Below are 19,924 nucleotides of genomic sequence, written 5' to 3'. Positions count from 1 at the left end.
CCCAACCACCCTCCTTTTCCCCAACCATAACCCTCTAGTGCAGCCTTTCCACCAACTTTGAATCCAATCCTAGTTGGGTGTCTGTGTTGTGTTCGTCGTCGTATTTCATTTTCGTTATGATCTTGTAATCGCTTATTTGCTTCGAATACATACATAATATTTATTTTCCTATTATGGTTTGGGTTAACTCTGGTAGCATGCGAGACTTTGATTTGTCAGTTTTAAAGGCTCAAATGCTCAAATTTAGGGTTTTTCAGTCTACTCTTAAGACCTTTGAGAAGAGCACCATAAGATTTCAAAGACAGATTGAGGGATGTCCCAAAGTTTGCTGATGTGGGATATTTAAGGCGTTAGGATTTACCAATACAATTTGAGATGAGTTATACAATGAAAACACATAAATAACCACAATCTGCAAACTACCAACTCTTAATGATAAAAAATTAATGAAGTTTAATTAAGAAAATCACATTCTTCTTTCTTTACAAACAATATTTTAATAATCAACACAATCTAAAATTTTACAAAAGTAAACAAATATAAAATTTCAATAACGATCAAGATTAACACTATGGAAAAAAAAATGCAGCTCATAGTTGACTAAATTCAATCATGCACACGCTAGCTACTAAATAAACTCATAGTAAGAATAAAGATATAAATCATCCAAAGAAAGTTATAGAATTCCTGGCAATACAAAGAGACTCACACTTGTATGTAGTGATTAAGACCTAAAATGCACTTAAAAAGTATACATCAAACAAACACGTACAAGAATTGAGGAAAAATAAAATTTTATTTCAATGTACAATATTTATTTATTTTAACATATCTTGAGCCTTGAGGTTATATTTGTAAAATATGAAAAATTCAAAATAAAAAATTCCTCATACTCTTCAAAATCCAGTAAAAAATTAAACGTGTCGATTATCCTAACAACAGTAGGAATTAGTTTTAAGGTTTCGTAATTTCCATATGTATACATCCACACAAGGAAAAGCAAGGGTAGCAATAAATGGCAGCCTGGGTACAAATAATGATCAGAGGTGTTGCAATAATCAGCGTATAAAAAAGACCCTGAGACAATAGAAAGTCAACGATTATAAGGAATATGATAACTATAGCAATCCAATTTGACTGCAACTGCATCATTTCCCTTGGCTAAAGTTAGAAATGTTTTGCATGTTAAGACTCACACAAACACACAATCACATTGGGGGTTCCTATTTCTATTTTAAAGATTTACGAGAAGCAATCGAAAATTCAAAGACAAAACGAAAGATGACCAAAACAATTTGCTTGACCAGCTCTAAGAAGGAGAAGAAAAGACCTCACAAAAATGAAGTCAACAACCCTTAAACGGCATTTTGAAGAAGTTTTAGCATTCACAAAGAATAGTGGGATGACTGATCAAAAGGATCGAGATTTCATGTTCCAGCCGTCCTAGGCCAATAAACAATCTATCGCATCATCCAAGGAGCTTGACTGGCTAATACAAGTGGAATTCTCTCAAGTATACCGAATTAGTTAAGATGGTGGCAGATATTAAAATGTATTCACTGAATCATAAACATTTGAAAAGGAGGATTGTATTCTAACAAGTTTGGAAGAAATTAAACTGTGGTTAGGCTAAGATCAAGAGGCTTTGGCCTTAAAGCTCAAGTATAAACAACTAATGTAAAAGTTTGGTAGAGAAAGTCAAAAACAAGGCCCAAACAAAATCACTTAAAACTGGAATCAAATCTGGCCGACCCAAGAGAATCAGCCCAATGGTAATTCAGCCAAGAAGTAGGTTTGCACCATGGGAAATGATTGTCTAGCCACTGCTTGAGAAAAAACATGATTCATTTCAAAAAAACCTCATACAGAAAACAAGAAGCAAACCTGTGTACTGCTCCTGAAAGAGCCAAAAGACTTCCTTTGGGCCTGAACAAGAGCAAGCAAAAAACAGTACGTATCAACTGCATCCATAGGTAAAGATTCAGCAAGTTTTACTTTTGCTTTTATTCTAAGTAACGGCCCTTGTTCCCATTTTGATGTCTCATCTAAAGCAGCATCTGTAACAACTTCAGCCTCCAGGTATCTTTGCTGGGCAGACAAAAGCAAAGCGAGTAACCTCCAGCCCTTCAGCATTGCTCCACCAGTCTCATCAATAAAAGCTTTTGCACATCGAATGGCAGCATTTGTGTTGCACTGTTCAGCATATTGAAGACCTAAGTCATAGATTAACTCCGAATTATGATGATCTAAAACCACTGCGGCCTCCAGAGAACTAATTGCTTCAGCTTGCAGGCAACACCTTTCTTGGGCGGATAGTGCAGCCTTAGCTTTCTTTCCTAGGCAGATGCCTAAAAATTGAAGACCCACTCTCTTAAGATGGTTCTCAACCCTTCCACCATTAGCGATGACATTTTGGGAATAATAAATTCCTTCAGAAGCAAGGAGGCAGTCGTTGCTGCAAATCTTAGCTGCTAATAGCAATGCCCTCCAATCACCCGGATTTTCATGCTTATTCAGAACTTTTCTGAGTAAATTTAACGCCTCTTTATCTTGTCCTGCTCCACAGAGGCAAAGAGCTAAGGTATACCACCTATCACGTCTGGGATACATTCCAGGTAAGACCTCTTCAATGTGCCGGGACAAGAAATTAGTCTGACCACATATAGATAAGGCGAATGTAAAATGATCCATCAACGATGGATCCCACTGAATCAGGCCGAGATACCATTTCTTCAACAAAATCATCAAGATCAAGATGGCCTCCTCCAAGTTGTTTTTTGGAACAAATGAGCCATCAGTTTGGGAAGCTAAACTCGGAGGGCCAGCCTCTACACCACCATATAAGAGGAGGATCACAAATCTTTTCTGTATCCCCACACAACATTCATCTTCGAGATTCCAATGACCAAGAAGAGCACGCCTATAAGAAATCAAAGCTTCCTGATACTGTCCAGCTTGCTTCCAGAGTTCTGGAAGTAACTCCACGGCCTTCCGAACTGTTTCCTGTAATTTATTCTCAACCAACACATCCGGTATGCCATGACGGAACATCTTCTCCACAGCATCAAGGACACTTTTGCATTCTTGAGCAGCCTCTGAAATGTACGAATTCAAGAAAAGGTGCTTTCCTTTAAATTTGAAAGAAGAAGAAGAAGAAGGGATCCATTATTTGGAGACATTCAGCATAAATAAGTGCTCCAGGTATCATGATTTTAACAGGATAAGTGTAAGTGAACTAGAGTTATAATCGACCCAAGTCGTGTTAGTTATGTCATGGATTAGAGTTGGCTTGTTCGAATCACAGTTCATGTTCAATTCAAGCTTGAGCCGACCATTTACATATATGTTTATACTTGACTTGCTTAAATTTTTTAATGCTCATAATTGATTTTTCTTGGCTTGATTGTATCAATTGAACAAATTAAAATATCGAATGAGTACTTATTTTTTTATGAAAAATTAAAATTTTAATTTGTACTTAATTTTTCATAAGAACTTGTAAATAAACTAAAAATTCGCTACATAAAATTATTAACAAATGATTTCACAAATTTAAATAAATAAGTAATTGAATAAATTTCAAATTAACATCTAACTATATTATACCAAATAAATAAAATAATATATAAACTATAAGTAAGTTTTTTTACAATTAAATAATACAAAAAAGTATTAAAAAATAATTTATTAAAATAAAAATAAGAAAAATTGCATTAAATTTAAATGCATAAGGATATTAATGTATATTAGATTACAATTAAAAATATAATTAAACAAAAACTAGTTAATCAAATTTTATTTAAATAATATATTAAATATATTTATAACATTTAACAAATTAATTTTTGAACAACAAATGAACTTGTTCATGAACATTAATAAATAAGTTGGGCTATGTTCAAATTTGGTTCATTTAACCGCCGAGTTTTAAAAAAATATTCAAACTTGTTTATTTACTAAATTGAACAAACCTGATTGAGTATTAATAGAGTTGTGTTCCAGTTGTTTCTCAAGTGCATTGGTTCTTTTACAGCCCTTAAGAGTAACAAAAAATCACACGAAAACAGTCATTACCAGAAGCTCTGCCAAGCTTTTGAAGAGATCTTGCTTTCAAATAAATGGCTTCAAGAACAAGCCTAGCTGCATGTTGTGATGCTGAACGTTGCAATTCACTCCGATAACGACTTTTCCTCGGAGAGAGTTTATCAGCAAGAGAAGATTGAAGGCGATGTATGGCAGCTTGGAGGTCTATACCATCAAAAACCCTCAAAGCAGCTTCAATGTTGCCTTTGTGATATTCAAGCCTTCCAAGGAGGGCTCTTGCTTCCTGTAATATGTGAAGAGCAAACAATGTCCATAAGGTAAAAAGTAAAATGGTCATAACAACTTGTCAACTCATATATTTAATTTTGGCTAAGAGAAAAATTAACTTAGTGATCGATGAATCCAATAAAAACAATTATCTATGTACCAGAATGGACTATGGTTCATTATAACAGTGTAATACTGTAATCAATACAGTTAAGCTTGAAAGATTAGGTGGGCTATGCTGCTCGCTTAAAATTAACCTTCAGAGATCCTGCTCGAGCCCAAACAAATCATGCACAGTTTTCCTACCCAATAAAATCTACAGCTTTATATTCATATTTACTTGATTAATAAATAATAGCAGATATGCTAATTAGAACAGAAAAATTCATGAAGCATCATTAGTACCAAGTTCTGTGCATGGTGCGAGCGAACATGCGGTGATTTGCAAATAAAGAACTTTAAAATTAGGATATGCCTGATTTCAATTATAGTACATGCATCATGCAATGTGTATTTCATAATCATAGCACCTAGTTAATAAGAAATTTCATAGGCCATAACTAGTTGAGAAATTCATATCGTAACTAGATGAAAAACAAAAGGGCGTGAGAACCAGAAAAAAAAAACAAAAAAACCTAAACACTAAAAGGTTCATGCCCACATATTTCTACTTCACCATAAAATTAAAACCGTACAAATCAAATATCTAGCTGAAATACATACAAATTAAAATTTCATAAAACAAATCTTCGGCAGTTGAATGTTTTGCTAAAAGTAGATAAAGAAAGGATAGTTGAACATTGGAATGATGAGCTAAAGCTTCTTTTTTTTCCCTTCTAATTTTACCTGTAATTGAAGTAAAGAGAGTTTTTCATCATGCTCCTAATAAAACACGCATTCAATCTCACATGACAGCTACATTAAACTGCCCCATCATGCTCAACTAGATTTCATGCCCAACTACATCCTAAGTTCTGAGTATTAGAAGCAATTAATAATGTGGAAGGACAACATTTTTGTATTTAAAAAAAGCTACATTTTCGCCGACCCCACTAGTGTGATACAGGTTTGTTGTTGAATAAAAAAAAATACTTCATTTTATTGAATATGAGAATTAAATAGATACCTAAACTAATTTAGTTCTTGAGCATTCCACAAATTTAAAGTTTTCTTTTAATTTTGACTTTAATTCAATTTCCTATCAACCATGGTAACTTCAAACCTATAATCCCTTTTGCCATGGTTACATGCACCTCGAAAAAAAATGAATTTCTTGTTGCCATCACTATGGCTCAACAAAATTAGAGGTTTTTACATACCAACCACCCAAAACATTTGATATAACATTTTAATCGAATAAACTTTAAATATAATATTTTAACCACTTTTTCATTACAACCACACTCCTAAACTCACTCATGAAATTTTGAGTTGTTAATATGTTATAATTAAGATTTTGGGTGGTTAAAATATTATATTTAAAGTTTGGGGGGTTAAAATATTATATTAAATATTTTTGGTTGTGAATATGTAAAAATCCCCAAAAATTAACTTATTTTTTTAATGTTTGCTGTGTAATTGTGCATAATAAATTAAATTTGACCAATGAATCAGTAGGTTTCATTGTACATTATGTTATTGCCAACAAGTCATAGTAACTATTAGCATATTGTTTTTACAAGTATATGGGATAGCAATTAATCTTAAAAATCTTAGGATTGAGTCTGTATCAAAAATAAGATACGAGCACAGTTTTTGAGTCGCATGACACATCGAATCTCGTGACGAGAGACCAGGAGCAGTAGACTTGTGTCCTGTACTTTAAGTTTGAATTCATATTCTTGTATAAAATTAGGAATAAGAGTGCTTATGTGGTGTTTGACCATCTTTCTTACTTTCTTGGGAAATGTTGCATACCCAGCGACATCGGCCTGTTTTTTTATTTTGTTTGGCGTGCTTTTACTTTTCTATTGTGTGCTTGAAATTGGCTTTGCCCATTTTATGTGTGGTCTGTCTGGGATTAATCACAAAATGCAATTTAGGCTCTTTAGGACATAAAATTTTAAATCTTTCAGAAATCCTAATAAAATTTTAAGACAAATTAAAATATCTTAAGATTTTAAAACTACACTTTACTTTCTTGCATGACCTTCGGGCCGATTTTAAAATAGGTCACATTGCATGGGCCTAACTCAAGTCATGCTAATAGAGCTTGAACAATTTAAGGATCGCTCTAGATAACTGCATTGCATTTTGCATGTCCTAAGGAAGATTCCTCGCACTATTCCAAATCGATTGGCCCAACATAAATTTTTACCTTAGGTGGTTATCTAGAGAGCCTAGGTCGTTAGAAGGCTCTCTGACCAAGACGGGTGTAAGACTTATCGCGAGAGCGCTCTAGCTTGCTATCTTTCCCTTCCTGGAGGCAACTGTCCACTTATGCTTAGCAAGTGTAAGTCTCACCTCTACAAAATCCTACTTTAGGATATAGGGGCAGATTTTTTTTCTCTTGACCTTAAAGCTACTGAGGTTCCTTTGGACGACGCAATTCATAGATTGCTGACAAAGGAGCCTCCGGTCATAGCATATGAAGATATAAACGTATAGGTAATCCTCGTATACCCGACCTTATGTGTTCCTCCATTGTGATTGTGAGCTAAAGGAATAAACTTTTGTTTAGGCATGCAGAAAAGAGGGTTAGTTAATCAATCACATATTATATAGGTGAATATACATTACTTTAGAAGTATCATATGATTAATTAACCCTCTTCATATGATAATTGAGACAATTGGTCAATTAGTCACATTTATTTTAAATAGGAATATTAAATTCTGTAAATCCAAATCTACCAAATTCTAAGGTGCTTAAATCCATAAAACTATTTGGTTCTTGTCATGTACATATACAAATAAAACCGACTACCAAATAGCTTCTAAGCGTTAAGGAGCTGATCATTAAAACTTTGAAGGTTGAATTGTCTTGCTGTAAAGTTCATTTGACCTTTCTCAATCTCTCATTTTATAAATGATCGATCATTTCTTCCATGTATATATACACTTCACTTAAATCCTTACTGTTATGTCCATTTAAGCAAAGTTCTGTATCATAACAGCTCCAATATGGTAAGTATAAACTTTTGACTCATATAAGGTGCCTTCTTGAGTAAGTATTCTGTTATTAGTATTTCAGGTTTTGCTATTGGTTTTTTGTTTAAAACCACTGGATTAGCGTTGAAATGTATTCTGTAGCTATCATTTTACCTGTTATTTGTTCATGATGCAGCGAAGGAATATCTTTATGCGTTAACCAATGAACTTGAGAGTTGGTGTTGTAATGGTTTCCTTAAACATTGAAACAAGACTCAAAGAAGGTTTGAAGAACACTTAAAGATTGTTCAGAAATAAATCCTGTAAATCCATCTTCCAACAGGATTGATCAAATCCTGGATTCAAGGCAAATCGGATCAAAAACAGGATATAAGAACCCACAGGATTTATAAAGCTGTCATTTTTAGCTGTTTGGTAGGATCTAGGTTAATATAATTCAGACTTATCTAGATTACGATCTGAATATTCTTTGAACATAATTCAGTACTACTAGCACAAATTGGACTACGCAATTGGATGTTTCCAGATGATTTTGTTAGTAAGGTTAGTGGTGCTATAAAGCAGGGTGCATATTTTATATTAATAGGTTAATTTACCACCTTTGTTTAGTTTCGTGCGATTACTAAAACTCGTTTTTCTTTCTCATTATTTTTCATTTCAGCAAACAGTTAAAATTGCTAGCTCTGCAGAGCATATGAAGTTATTGGTAGTTGAGTCTTCAAATGCTAACTCACATTTCCAGCAATCGGATAAGCTCCGTATGATTTATGCAGAAAACGTAAAACTTGCAAAAGAAAAAAATTCCAATTCATCTTAATAAACTGAATTATGTTCCAGTCATATAGCAAATCCTAAAAATTCTAATTTTGGAGGGTAAGAGGAACTGTGTGGGGTGCTGTGAGTGGATGTGAATGACACCACACTTCTATAAACAGTAATTTGAATGACACCACTGTCATCATCTTCGTTACAAAGCTTCTTTGCATTGGGTCTAATGGTCCTCTTGTGCCCAAAATACCTCTGCCATACCCTCATGCTAAATCCTGAAACAAATGCCAAAAACAAATTGTTGATTTAAGTGGATTTAACGAAAATAATACCAAACATAAAATTTGGATTTAGCATAAGTGGATTTACTGGATTTAGTAAATCCTACTTAAGTTAAATCCAAGAGGCTACCAAACACCCCCTTAAGAGTGTAGGAGAATAAATCAATTCCTGAACTACTTTCTTAAGAAGTTCTTCGCCATTCCACAATAAAAATTTTTCTTTTAATATTGATTTTAATTTAATTTTCTAGCCAAACATGATAGCTCGAAGCCTAGAATTGCTTCTGTCATAGTTGCACATATGCTAAAATAAAAAATAGATTTCCTGCTGCATTCCTTATTGCCAAAAAATTGATTTATTTCTTTATTGCTTTCACTGTATTTATGCATAATATATTATTTTCTTACAGAAATGCAAGTTTCATGTTAAATAATGCTATTGCCAATAATTTATTGAGATTATGCTCTATAAGGTGATAATGTTAAATTAGGTCTAAATCAATCACTTCAGGCTTATGAACAGTAAGAAAAGAACCATAACCCAATGGAATCACAACCTATTCTCTAGTCAAGTCATTGATACTGTGATAACCCTATCACCATTTTTATTATTTAGACAACAATTATAAATTATAAATATGGAATAATTTTATTTCTTAATTTATCGATTGAATATCTCACTTTAGTTATTGGTTTAACCTCACGACAAGTTAACCGGTTCGACTTGAGTATAAACCATCTAGAGATCACAAATTCCTATAAAATTAGAAATTTTCTAAATAATAAACTTAGTTTAGTACAAAATACAAAATAATCTCAATTGCATTTACCTCAATTGGACTTAAGATGACTATCCTAAAAATGAACACACTTCGTCAAAGTTAGGAAAATTACTGAAATTCTTTGTCAAAACTTATCTACTTATCGATGAAAATCTTTCACACCAGAAATTTCTCGATTAAATCAAACCTTTAGAAAGAAAAATCAAAATCAATTCCTTACAACAAATACCCAATTTCCTTTCTAAATCCTTTCCTCCTCCTCTTCCACTTTCTTTCATCTTACTTATTTCTTCTCTCTTCTTTTTCTGCTTCAGCTACAGCAGCTACAGCAAGAGCTGCTCGCCATCCCTCTTCTTGTGAAACAGAGAGATCACAAGAAAAGGGTTATAAGAGAGGAGAAAAAAGGGGGAGAGATATAAAGAAATTAGAGAATTAATTTTGTGTGTGTGCGTGCGCGCGTATAATTGAATAAACTTTAAATCAGATTAGTTTAAGGACTAATTTATTTAAGACAGTGGGCTTGCTATTTTATTAAAAATGAGACCAAATTTTTCCAACAAAGCACAACGTGCTTGTTTATGTGGTATCGTGCCACGCAAGAACAATTTGCTTAAAATAATTTCAAATTCCCATTGAATCTGCATATTTTTTACTTTTTGAGTCAGATGTTTTTTTATAAAGGGTAGCCAGCAGAGCCGTGACACCTTTCTTTCTTTGATAAAAGCTTAAATTTTACCAACAATGGAGAATTTGATAGAGATAATTTTACCTACACCTTTAGAAATAGTCATTAAAGCTAACTAGCCGTTTGTATGCAAGAAATAGCCGTTACAATCTTTTTTTATTTAATAAAAGCTTAAATTTCAAAAAACAACATAACAAAAAAACATACATAGAGAGAAAATTGCATAGAGAGCACACAAAGCATTGATATTTACAAATCAAGCATCAAGATGATTTTTTGAGCTACGGAGCCAATGAATTCAAATGTGTCACGGTCAAACCATTAAGAATTTGATAAAAATGAAAAATATGGGCTGCAGCTTTATCATGAATTTTGATATTTCAGCGAGAATTTTAAAAATGGATTTAAGATAGTGTTGGATTTGTAAATAACAATGCTTTGGGTGTTCTGTATGCAATTGCCTCAAATTTAATTAAAAGTGATTAATGAAAAATATTGCTTAGTAAAATATTAACATGAAATAAACTAATCTGAACTCAAAAGATTATGTTCAAATTGTTTAAAAAAATTAATATAAAATAAATTTAATTAAAAATTAATTAACTAAATTTTAATAAAATTTAATCGATAGAGTATATATTTATGAAAAAAATTTCATAATTTCAAAACTATTTTTTCTTTTGGAATTAACTTTTAAAAATAAATGTACCATGTTTAAAGCTAGAGCGATCCAATTCATCAAATTTCAAGACTAGGGAAACATCTCTAAAGTAGGCTTATGTTAGAGGGAAGAAAAGAATTGGAACAGTAAATTATGTTGAGTTACAATGAATGAACAAGAAAACGATTTAGTTATGCATAAACATTATGAAAAGGACATTCTGCATAGTATAATCATGGTTACTTCAAAAAAATAAAATAAATTAAATACCAAAATTGAATACAAAATTTGTGAAATGCCAAATGCAAAAAAACTAAAACCAAAATAAAAACTAACAAAAATGTTTTTATTATGCCTTTAGATTGAGGGAAAATAAACAGCATTACTGTATGGAAAAAATCAATCACTTTTTATGAATTAAGAAAATTTCAAGGTAATTATAAATGAAAAGATATGAGATGACTTGATTTTATTGATAAAAAGATGGGTATAAATAGTCATTACAAGACTTACTAGTAAGGAAAACAATAAAAATAGAATACTATAAAAAAAATAAATAATAGCAAAACATAAGAGATAACTAATCTCTCTAATTTAAGGAGAGAAATAAATATAGATTCTCAAAATCCCTAGTATAATTTATAACCCTCTAAATATAGAGTTATAACAAATATGGAATATAATCATTAGTATTTTCGAGATCCTTCAACACTCCCCCTCAAGTTGGGTTGTACAGATTGTACATGCCTAACTTGTTACATAATTCTTCAAAGTGATTCTTGGGAGAGGCTTAGTGAGGATATCTGTTGTTTGATGTTGGGAAGGAATCTATGCAAGTTCGACAACTCGTCTCTCAATGTTTTCTGAGATGAAGTGTCGATCAATCTCGATGTGTTTCGTTCTGTCATGGTGTACTGGATTCTTAGCAATATTGATGGTCGTCTAGTTGTCGCATTGTACTTTGACAGTTTTTTCAGTTAGCATTGGGTTCACTAATGAGATCCATTTGGTCTCATTATTTTTCAAAAACTAAAACACACTACTTTCAAAACCCAAACTATATATCTTTTATATTTAAATTAAATCTCAAAAATTATTTTCATATATCATATTTTTTTAAATAAATCAATCGAAAAAAAGTTGACCGACAGGAAGTCGATCATCGATCCAAGACATCCACTGCCCAGTCTGCGTCTGAATACACTTCTATACTTCGATCTTTATTTCTTTGAAACAGTAGCCCTTCGTCTGGAGTAATCTTGAGGTATCTCAAGATTCTGTAAACTGCATTCATGTGTTCTTTCGTAGGGTTGTTCATGAATTGACTAACAACACTAACAGAAAAACTAATGTCGGGTCGTGTGTGAGAGATAGATGAGTCGCCCCACGAGTCGTTGATATCTCCCCCTATCCACAGGAGCGTTATTTTTCTCAATGTCGATCTTCTTGTAGGGATCCATTGAAGTATCGACGGGGTTGCAACCGAACATACCTGTTTCCTTCAACAGGTCCAATGTATATTTCCGTTATGACACAAATATTCCTCGTTTTAATCGAGCTAGTTCCATGTTGAGCAAGAACTTTGGGTTTCCGAGGTCTTTGATTTTGAATTCTTTGATTTTAGGTCTTTGATTTTGAATTCCCGAGTGAGAAGCTTTATCAGATTTGTGAGTACTTTTTCGTGATTTTCAGTGAGGATGATATCGTCGACGTATATGATTAGAATTGCAATCTTCTTTTTGGGAGAGATTTTCACGAAGAGAGTGTGATATGTCTAACACTGAGTATACCCGTGTTTTGTCACTAATTTTACAAATCTATCGAACCATGCTCGGGGGAGATTGTTTGAGGTCGTACAATGATTTTTGGAATTTGCAGACTTTGTTACTTGGAAAGTATGCTTCTAGTCCGGGAGGTGCTTCCATGTAAACTTATTCTTCCAAATCACCATTTAGGAAAGCATTTTTCACGTCGAGTTGATGTAGCTGTCAGTCTTCATTTGTCGCAAGTGAGAGAAGGATTCTGATGGTGTTAAGTTTGACCACGGGGGCAAAGATTTCTTGGTAATTAATACCATAGGACTGTGAAAAACCTTTTGCTACGAGACGTGCTTTTAATCTCTCAATTGTATCATCTGCTTTGTATTTGACATTGAAGTTCCATTTGCAGCCGATTGCTTTATTTCCCTTTGGCAGGTCTGAAATAGTCTATGTACCATTCTTTTGTAGGGCTCTTACCTCCTCATTGATGGTCGCTTTCCACCCCGGGTGTTTGAGAACTTCATCAATAGTGTTTGAGACTTGTGTATTGTCGAATGCAGTGACATAGACTCGGTAAACTAAAGATAGTCTATAATAAGACACAAAATTGGAGATTGGATGCATCGTGTGTTTGTACCTGAGTGGAGGTCAAATGGACCTAACACCTTTTCTTAAAGCAATTGGAATGTCAGAGTCATCAATCATAAGTATAATAGAATCATGTCCAAGTGTGTTCGTACCTGAGTGGATTTCTGTAGGAGTTGGATCCGGTTCTGACTTTTGGATTGGTGTTGGATGTGTTGGGTGATCTATGTGTGAGTTGGACACTTGAGGACTAGACAAAGACTGATTGTTAGGTACATTTTCACGTGAGTTAGATGTGAATTCGAATCAAGAGATAATGAGTTCGGTTCAAGGGACGAAGATTTGGTGTGTGGTGGTAGAAATCGTTGTCCCCCTAAGACTGATATTCCCTTAAAGTCTCCGCTTGAATATTAGAATTAGGGTAGTGAGGCCGATTTTCAAAGAAGGTGACATCCATAGTGTTGTAGGTTTTTCTTGTGATAGGAGAGTAGCACTTATACCCTTTTTGAAGAGGCGAGTAGCCAAGGAAAATACATTTAGTAGATTTGAGGTCAAGTTTGCTGTGATTGTGTGAATGAATATGAATAAAGGAAGAACAACCAAATACTTTGGTAGGTAGATTTTGGGTAATTGCCTTGGTGTGGGGAAATGATTTGAGGAGTTGGACTGGACTCTGAAATTTGAGGACCCGAGAAGGCGTCATGTTGATGAGATAGGCTGCAGACAACGTCACCCCAAAAAACCTTAGGCACGTTAGAGGAAAACATGAGGCAGCGGACCACCTCGAGAAGGTGGCGGTTCTTGCGTTCGACGATCCCATTTTTTTGAGGAGTGTCGATGCAAGAACTGAGATGGAGGATGTCTTTAGAGAAGAGATAAGAACGAAAGACGGAAGCGAAGTACTCCTTTACATTATCAGTCTTGAGTGTCTGGATGTAGGTTTAGAATTGTGTTAGAATCATTGAGTAAAATTGTTCAAATATGTGACCGACTGCAGATTTATCTTTCATAAGAAATAGTCATGTTAGTCGAGTGTGATAAAAAATAAAGGAGACAAACCACCGAGTCCCGATAAGGGTTGTAACACGGGATGGGCCTCAGATATTGCTGTGAATGAGTGCAAAGAGTCGGGAAGAGGTGTAACCAACACGTGAATGAGTGTGCTTGACAAGTTAACAAAATTCACATTGAAAAGAACGAACATCTTTATTGATAAATAAATTTGGAAATAGTTTTGCAAGATACATAAAATTTGGATGATCGAGACGAAAATGCATAACATGATCTCGGAATCTTTATTGATATTAGAATTGAAGACAAAATGATGGGTAAACAAATGTCCGCAACGAGGTCATGGTGGTGAAGTACCGTTGATGATGTAGAGACCCGAGCACAACTTAGCATTGTCAATCGTCGTCCCCAAGTCCGCATCCTGAAATTCACATGTGGTAGGGAAAAATTTAGCAATACACCTCAGATCACTAGTCAATTTTTCGATGGATATTAAATTGCAATTTAAAGTAGAAACATGGAACACAGATCAGAGTAGAATGTTTTGGGTGATGAGCACGAAGCCAAAGCAGGTGACTTTAGAGACAGAGCCATCGACAACGCGGATGATGAAGTTGTCTCCGCACGACATATAGTCATGGAGAAGGGAGACATCGTCAGTCATGCGATGAGAAGCGCCAAAATCGATGATCCACTGACCGAGGGATTCTTGCTTGACTGTGAAGGCATGATAGAGCGTACCTTGATGCGCGAGCAGGCCGGTGATGGGGTCGGGAATAGCCGATTCAGGTGATTTGCCGATCAGTTTGTGCAACAAATCTAGTTTCTCTTTGTTGAAGCCTAATGCACGAGAGCGGACATGATCGAGAGAGTTGTTGAGGCCGAGAATGAATTTGAATATCCTTTTTTGCTCGATGATCTGACGGTATAAGTTGGAGTTCGGAGTGCATGACCAGGCATGAACTTCATACATGTCAACCTGCTGTCAGTAACATGAGAGAACATTAAAATACTGAGTCACAGATTGATCACCTTGGCGAAGATCGTGGAGGATTACTCGATCTCGAAGAGTTTGGATGTGTTATCCGAGTGAGAGTATGTCTCTCGAGCAGCATCCCAAATACTTTTGGCCGTGACATAGAAAAGAAAATTTTCGCCGATGTCGTTGGTCATGGAATTGATTAACCATGACATGACCATATGGTTTTCTGCATTCTATGTCCGAAATTTTGGGTCATCTTTGGTCGGAGCGACGACATCACCGGTGATATAGTCGTCATTGCCTCTGTCGCAGATAAACATCATGGCGTATTGAGACCACTGGAGGTAGTTTTGGCCGTTAAGTTTGTGACCAGTGATGAGGGATGAAGTGCCATCGATTCCGGTTGGAACAGGGGCAGATGAGGCGGAGAATATTTCTTGGGAGGAAGAAGAAAAAGTAGTCATACTGAAGAATATTGGTATGACTCTGATACCATGAAAAAATATGAGAAGACTTGATTTTATTGATGAAAAGAGGGGTATAAATACCCATTACAGGACTTACTGGTAAGGAAAATAATAAAAACAGAATACAGCAGAAAATATAAGAGACAGCTAATTTCTCTAATTTAAAGAGAAAAATAAATAGAAATTCCTAATATCCCTCATATAATTTATAACCCTCTAAATATAGATTTATAACAAATATGAATATAATCATTAGTATTTTCGAGATCTTTCAACAATAAAAAAGCAAATTATATGGAAACATTAAATTCAACGGGGACATTTTGGAAACAAGATGGAGGAGGCATGATTGATTGGTCCTTAGAGCAGAGTACATTTTATGAGCAGGTCGGCCTTCGTGGTTTCTCCAAGGGTCCCGTATGAGTGTCATTTCCTAACCTTTCTACAAGTAGTACAGTAACTTCAGTATTCCAAACTCACACTCCTTTGACCAAACAAGAATAAATCTGAGGGTAAAGAAAGGAAAATAGATGAAAACTTCCCATTTACATAGGTGATAGTGTCTTAGGTTACCAAGTCACTTCCACCATTTGAAATCTTTAGGCGGTTCTTTATTGGATGATTTACATACACACCACTTAACCTAAACTTCATTTTTTACATCTATGCCACCCCACCTATGCATAAAAAGATGTATTTTCACTTTTTAAAAGTTAAAGCAGTGGTGTTTTTGACATTGCATGAAAAAATTTGGGTGGTATAAATGTAAAAATTAACCTATATGTGTTAGATATGTAAGTGTTAGATATGTAAATATATATAAATGTAAAAATTAACCTATATGTGTTAGATATGTAAATATATAAGAATTGGATGGTATGCATGTAAATGCTTTATTTTATTGGTTTTTAAACTCTTCAATGGAAAAGGAACGAGCAATCAGAAGGTCAACACATTCAACAAAGGAAAAAGAATTCATGTTCTTCCTTTTGGGAATGGAGGATTCGAGAAATTTTATTGATTGTTGTTTTTTTTCAGACCTCTGCTTCATCAACCCACAATGAAAGGGGCGATCTCGTAGTTCTTTGTCTTCAAAGAAGCATTGTTAGGTGCTCTATATTTTGTTTCTGGCTTTCCTCTAATCACCTGTTTATCTCAATTTTATTTAACATTTAGCTTTTAAAACCAACATTTTCACATCTAACCGATACAAACATAAGACATGCCTATCAGTAGATGATGAGTTACCTCAAAGAGCAATCAAGACCTCAGCATAGCACTCAAGTCAAATACCACTAGAAGCGTGTAGCAGACCTCGAAGAAAAATTAAGACCTATCTATTCCTCCGGACAAACATATTTCGACGCTAAAATTGAAAAACTAGAGCTATGAATTTCCTAAGCCAACCTCCGAGAACAAAATCCCTACACTGCAAAGAAGGATTGAGCAACAAAGCCTACTTCTTAGAGTCATTGCAACCTACTAAAACACTTTTTTCATCCTAACTCCATCAACAGTAAAACAAAAATCGAAACCAATTCTAGTCAGCATCCTCAATTCAAACATCACAAAATAAAAAATAAGATTCATAATGGTGATAGGTTTGTCACAGTTATTGATAGAAGTGTGTAGCTCCTTGCCAAGCTTAGTTTCATTAAATGTAAAATGAAAAAGTTTAAAGAGCTTTAGATTGTTTATCTTAACAATGGAAGTCTACATTCTCAATAGCTTCATAGGGAAAACAGCTTGTCTTCGGTTTATTAATCATTGGAAAAGTGTGCTTTAATCTATGAGCACAAAGCAAATCTAGTTAACCAAAGCCAAGTTTCACAGTGCAACCTTCTCAAGATAGAGCGATCCAATTCAGATTTCAAGACTACGGAATCATCTCTAAAGTAGGCTTATGTTAGAGGGAAGAAAAGAATTGGAACAGTAAATTATGTTGAGTTACAATGAATGTACAAGAAAACGATTTAGTTATGCATAACCATTATGAAAATGACATTTCTGCGTAGTAAAACCATGGTTAATTAAAAAAAAACAAATTAAATACTAAAATTGAATACAAAATTTGTGAAATGACAAACGCAAATAACTAAAAAAAAATAAAAACTATCAAAAATGTTTTATTATGCCCTTAGATTGAGGGAAAATAAACATTCTTACTATATAGAAAAAATCAATCTCTTTTTATGAATTAAGAAAATTTCAAGACAATTATAAAGAAGCAAATTTTATGGAAACATTAGATTCAATGAGGAAATTTTGGAAACAAGATGGAAGAGGCATGATTGATTGGCCCTTAGAGCAGAGTGCATTCTATGAGCATGTCGGCCTTCGTGGTTTCTCCAAGGGTCCTGTATGAGTGTCATTTCCTAACCTTTCTATAAGTAGTATGGTAACTTCAGCATTCCAAACTCGCACTCCTTTGGCCAAACAAGAATAAATCTAAGGTTAAAGAAAGGAAAATAAATGAAAACTTCCCATTTACATAGGTTATAGTGTCTTAGGTTTCCAAGCCACTTCCACCATTTGAAATCTTTACGGAGGTTCTTTATTGGATGATTTACATACATACCACTTAACCTAAACTTCCTTTTTTACATATAAGCCGCCCCACCTATGCATAAAAAGATGTATTTTCATTTTTTTAAAGTTAAAGCAGTGGCATTTTTGAAGTTGCATGAAATAGTTGGGTGGTATAAATGCAAAATTAAAGTATAGGTGTTAGATATGTCACTATATAAGAATTGGATGGTGTGTATGTAAATGCTTTATTTTATTGTTTTTTTAACTTTTCAATGGAAAAGGAGCGAGCAATCTGAAGGTAGACCCATTCAACAGCGGAAAAATAATTTCATATTGTTCCTTTTAGGAAGGGAGGATTCAAGAAATTGATTGTTGCTTTTTTCAGACCTCCGACACGAAAAAAAAGCTCGAATGGTACCATCCCTTAATCACCCCATAATGAAAGGGGCGATCTCCTAGTTCTTGGTCTTTGAAGATGTGTTGTTAGGTGCTCCATTTTCTGTTTCCGCTTTCCTCTAATCACCAGTTTATTAAACTCAATTTTATTTAATATTGAGCTTTTAAAGCCAACATTTTCACATCTAACCAATACAGAAAAGAGACATGCCTATCTGAAGACGATGAGTTACCTCCGAGAGTAATCAAGACCTCAGCATAGCATTCAAGTCAAATACCACTAGAAGCATGCAGCAGACATCGAAGAAAAATTAAGACCTATCTATTCCTCCGGACAAACATATTTCGACGCTAAAATTGAAAAACTAGAGCTTTGAACTTCCTAAGCCAACCTCCAAAAACAAAATCCCTACACTGCAAAGAAGGATTGAGCAACAAAGCCTACTTCTTAGAGTCATTGCAACCTACTAAAACACTTTTTTCATCCTAACTCAATCAACAGTAAAACAACAATCGAAACCAATCACACTTCTAGTCAGCATCCTCAATTCAAACCTCACAAAATAAAAAACAAAAAATAAAATTCAAGGAGGAAAATGCATTTATTCTTGCACAGCCTAGAATCCCAAGCAAAAGATAGAGAAGCATCAAGCAGTCAGACTCCGTCACCTTAAAGCAAAAAGCAGCAAGCTGAAAAAGAAACTAAATCCAGCTCCACCGACGTACCCCAGCTCAAATCAAGCACAAAATTTCCCGAAAAACACTACAGAAATATAATTACGATAAAATAAAAAAAGCACAAAACCTCGTAGTTCAGCGAAAGCCCCTCTCGCAGCGACAACTCGGCCTCCTGGATCTCCCCATCATCCGGCTTAACTTCTCCTTCCGACACCTTCAACGATGCTTCGTTCACTGAAGCCTCCTCCCCCATCACTCCTTCCACCTCCGCCCGCCGCCGCAACTCAGCAAGGAGAAGAACAGAACAGAGTGATAAGATCGGTGCTGAAGATTCCTCTCATAGCCGGAAATCGTCAGACCAGTAACCGCAGCAGGGTTCTGGATAAATCGATGGGGACGATGGTCGAAAGGGTGCTCCAGAGATGAGCACGGTATCCATCGTTGCTCCCTGCTCACCGAGCGCGAGAACAGTGACGAGAATGGAAATGGTTTCAGTATAAAGGAAGCCAGACCGGACTGGTTCAAAATAGGAATTCGGTTTAACTGTGAACCGCGGTTCGAACCGGTTCGGTGGTTCGACTTTTGATAGCGTGGGGAACCAAAGCGGGCCAACACGGCCCCGTTAGGCCGTTCAGGATAATGCTAACATTTAATGCACTTGTCCCACTTCTCATTTAATTTTGGGAGACACTTACATATAAACCACACAATTTTTAAGAATTTACATATTTAATATCTAAATTCATGCCACTAATTGTTTTCACATAAAAAATATCAATTATCATCTTTTTAAAAATAAAATATATATTTTTCACCAAATGTAATATATGTAACGTCTAATGTTAGAAGGGCTGTCAAAACGACTCGTTGTTCGTGAACAACCCGTTAAGAAGCTCGTGTTTGACTCGTTCGCTAAGT

The 19,924-nt window shown here is 34.8% G+C and overlaps 1 protein-coding gene across 1 annotated transcript in view; it reads right to left on the bottom strand.

Moving 5' to 3' along the window:
* Positions 1 to 19,494, bottom strand: part of LOC110027481 (protein NPG1-like) — a 29,364-nt gene extending 9,870 nt beyond the window's left edge. Inside the window, exons 1-3 of the mRNA XM_020728935.1 lie at positions 19,134 to 19,494; positions 4,075 to 4,327; positions 1,885 to 3,095 (exon numbers count right to left, since the gene is read on the bottom strand). Coding sequence (XP_020584594.1) covers positions 1,885 to 3,095; positions 4,075 to 4,327; positions 19,134 to 19,259 — 1,590 coding nt within the window. The 5' untranslated portion in view covers positions 19,260 to 19,494. The remainder of the gene's footprint in view (positions 1 to 1,884; positions 3,096 to 4,074; positions 4,328 to 19,133) is intronic.
* Positions 19,495 to 19,924: the final 430 nt, after the last annotated feature.

Source organism: Phalaenopsis equestris, unplaced genomic scaffold (genome assembly GCF_001263595.1).
Source record: "Phalaenopsis equestris unplaced genomic scaffold, ASM126359v1 Scaffold000002, whole genome shotgun sequence".
NCBI classification, from domain to species: Eukaryota; Viridiplantae; Streptophyta; class Magnoliopsida; order Asparagales; family Orchidaceae; genus Phalaenopsis; species Phalaenopsis equestris.
This window is presented reverse-complemented; position numbering and strand designations above follow the sequence as displayed.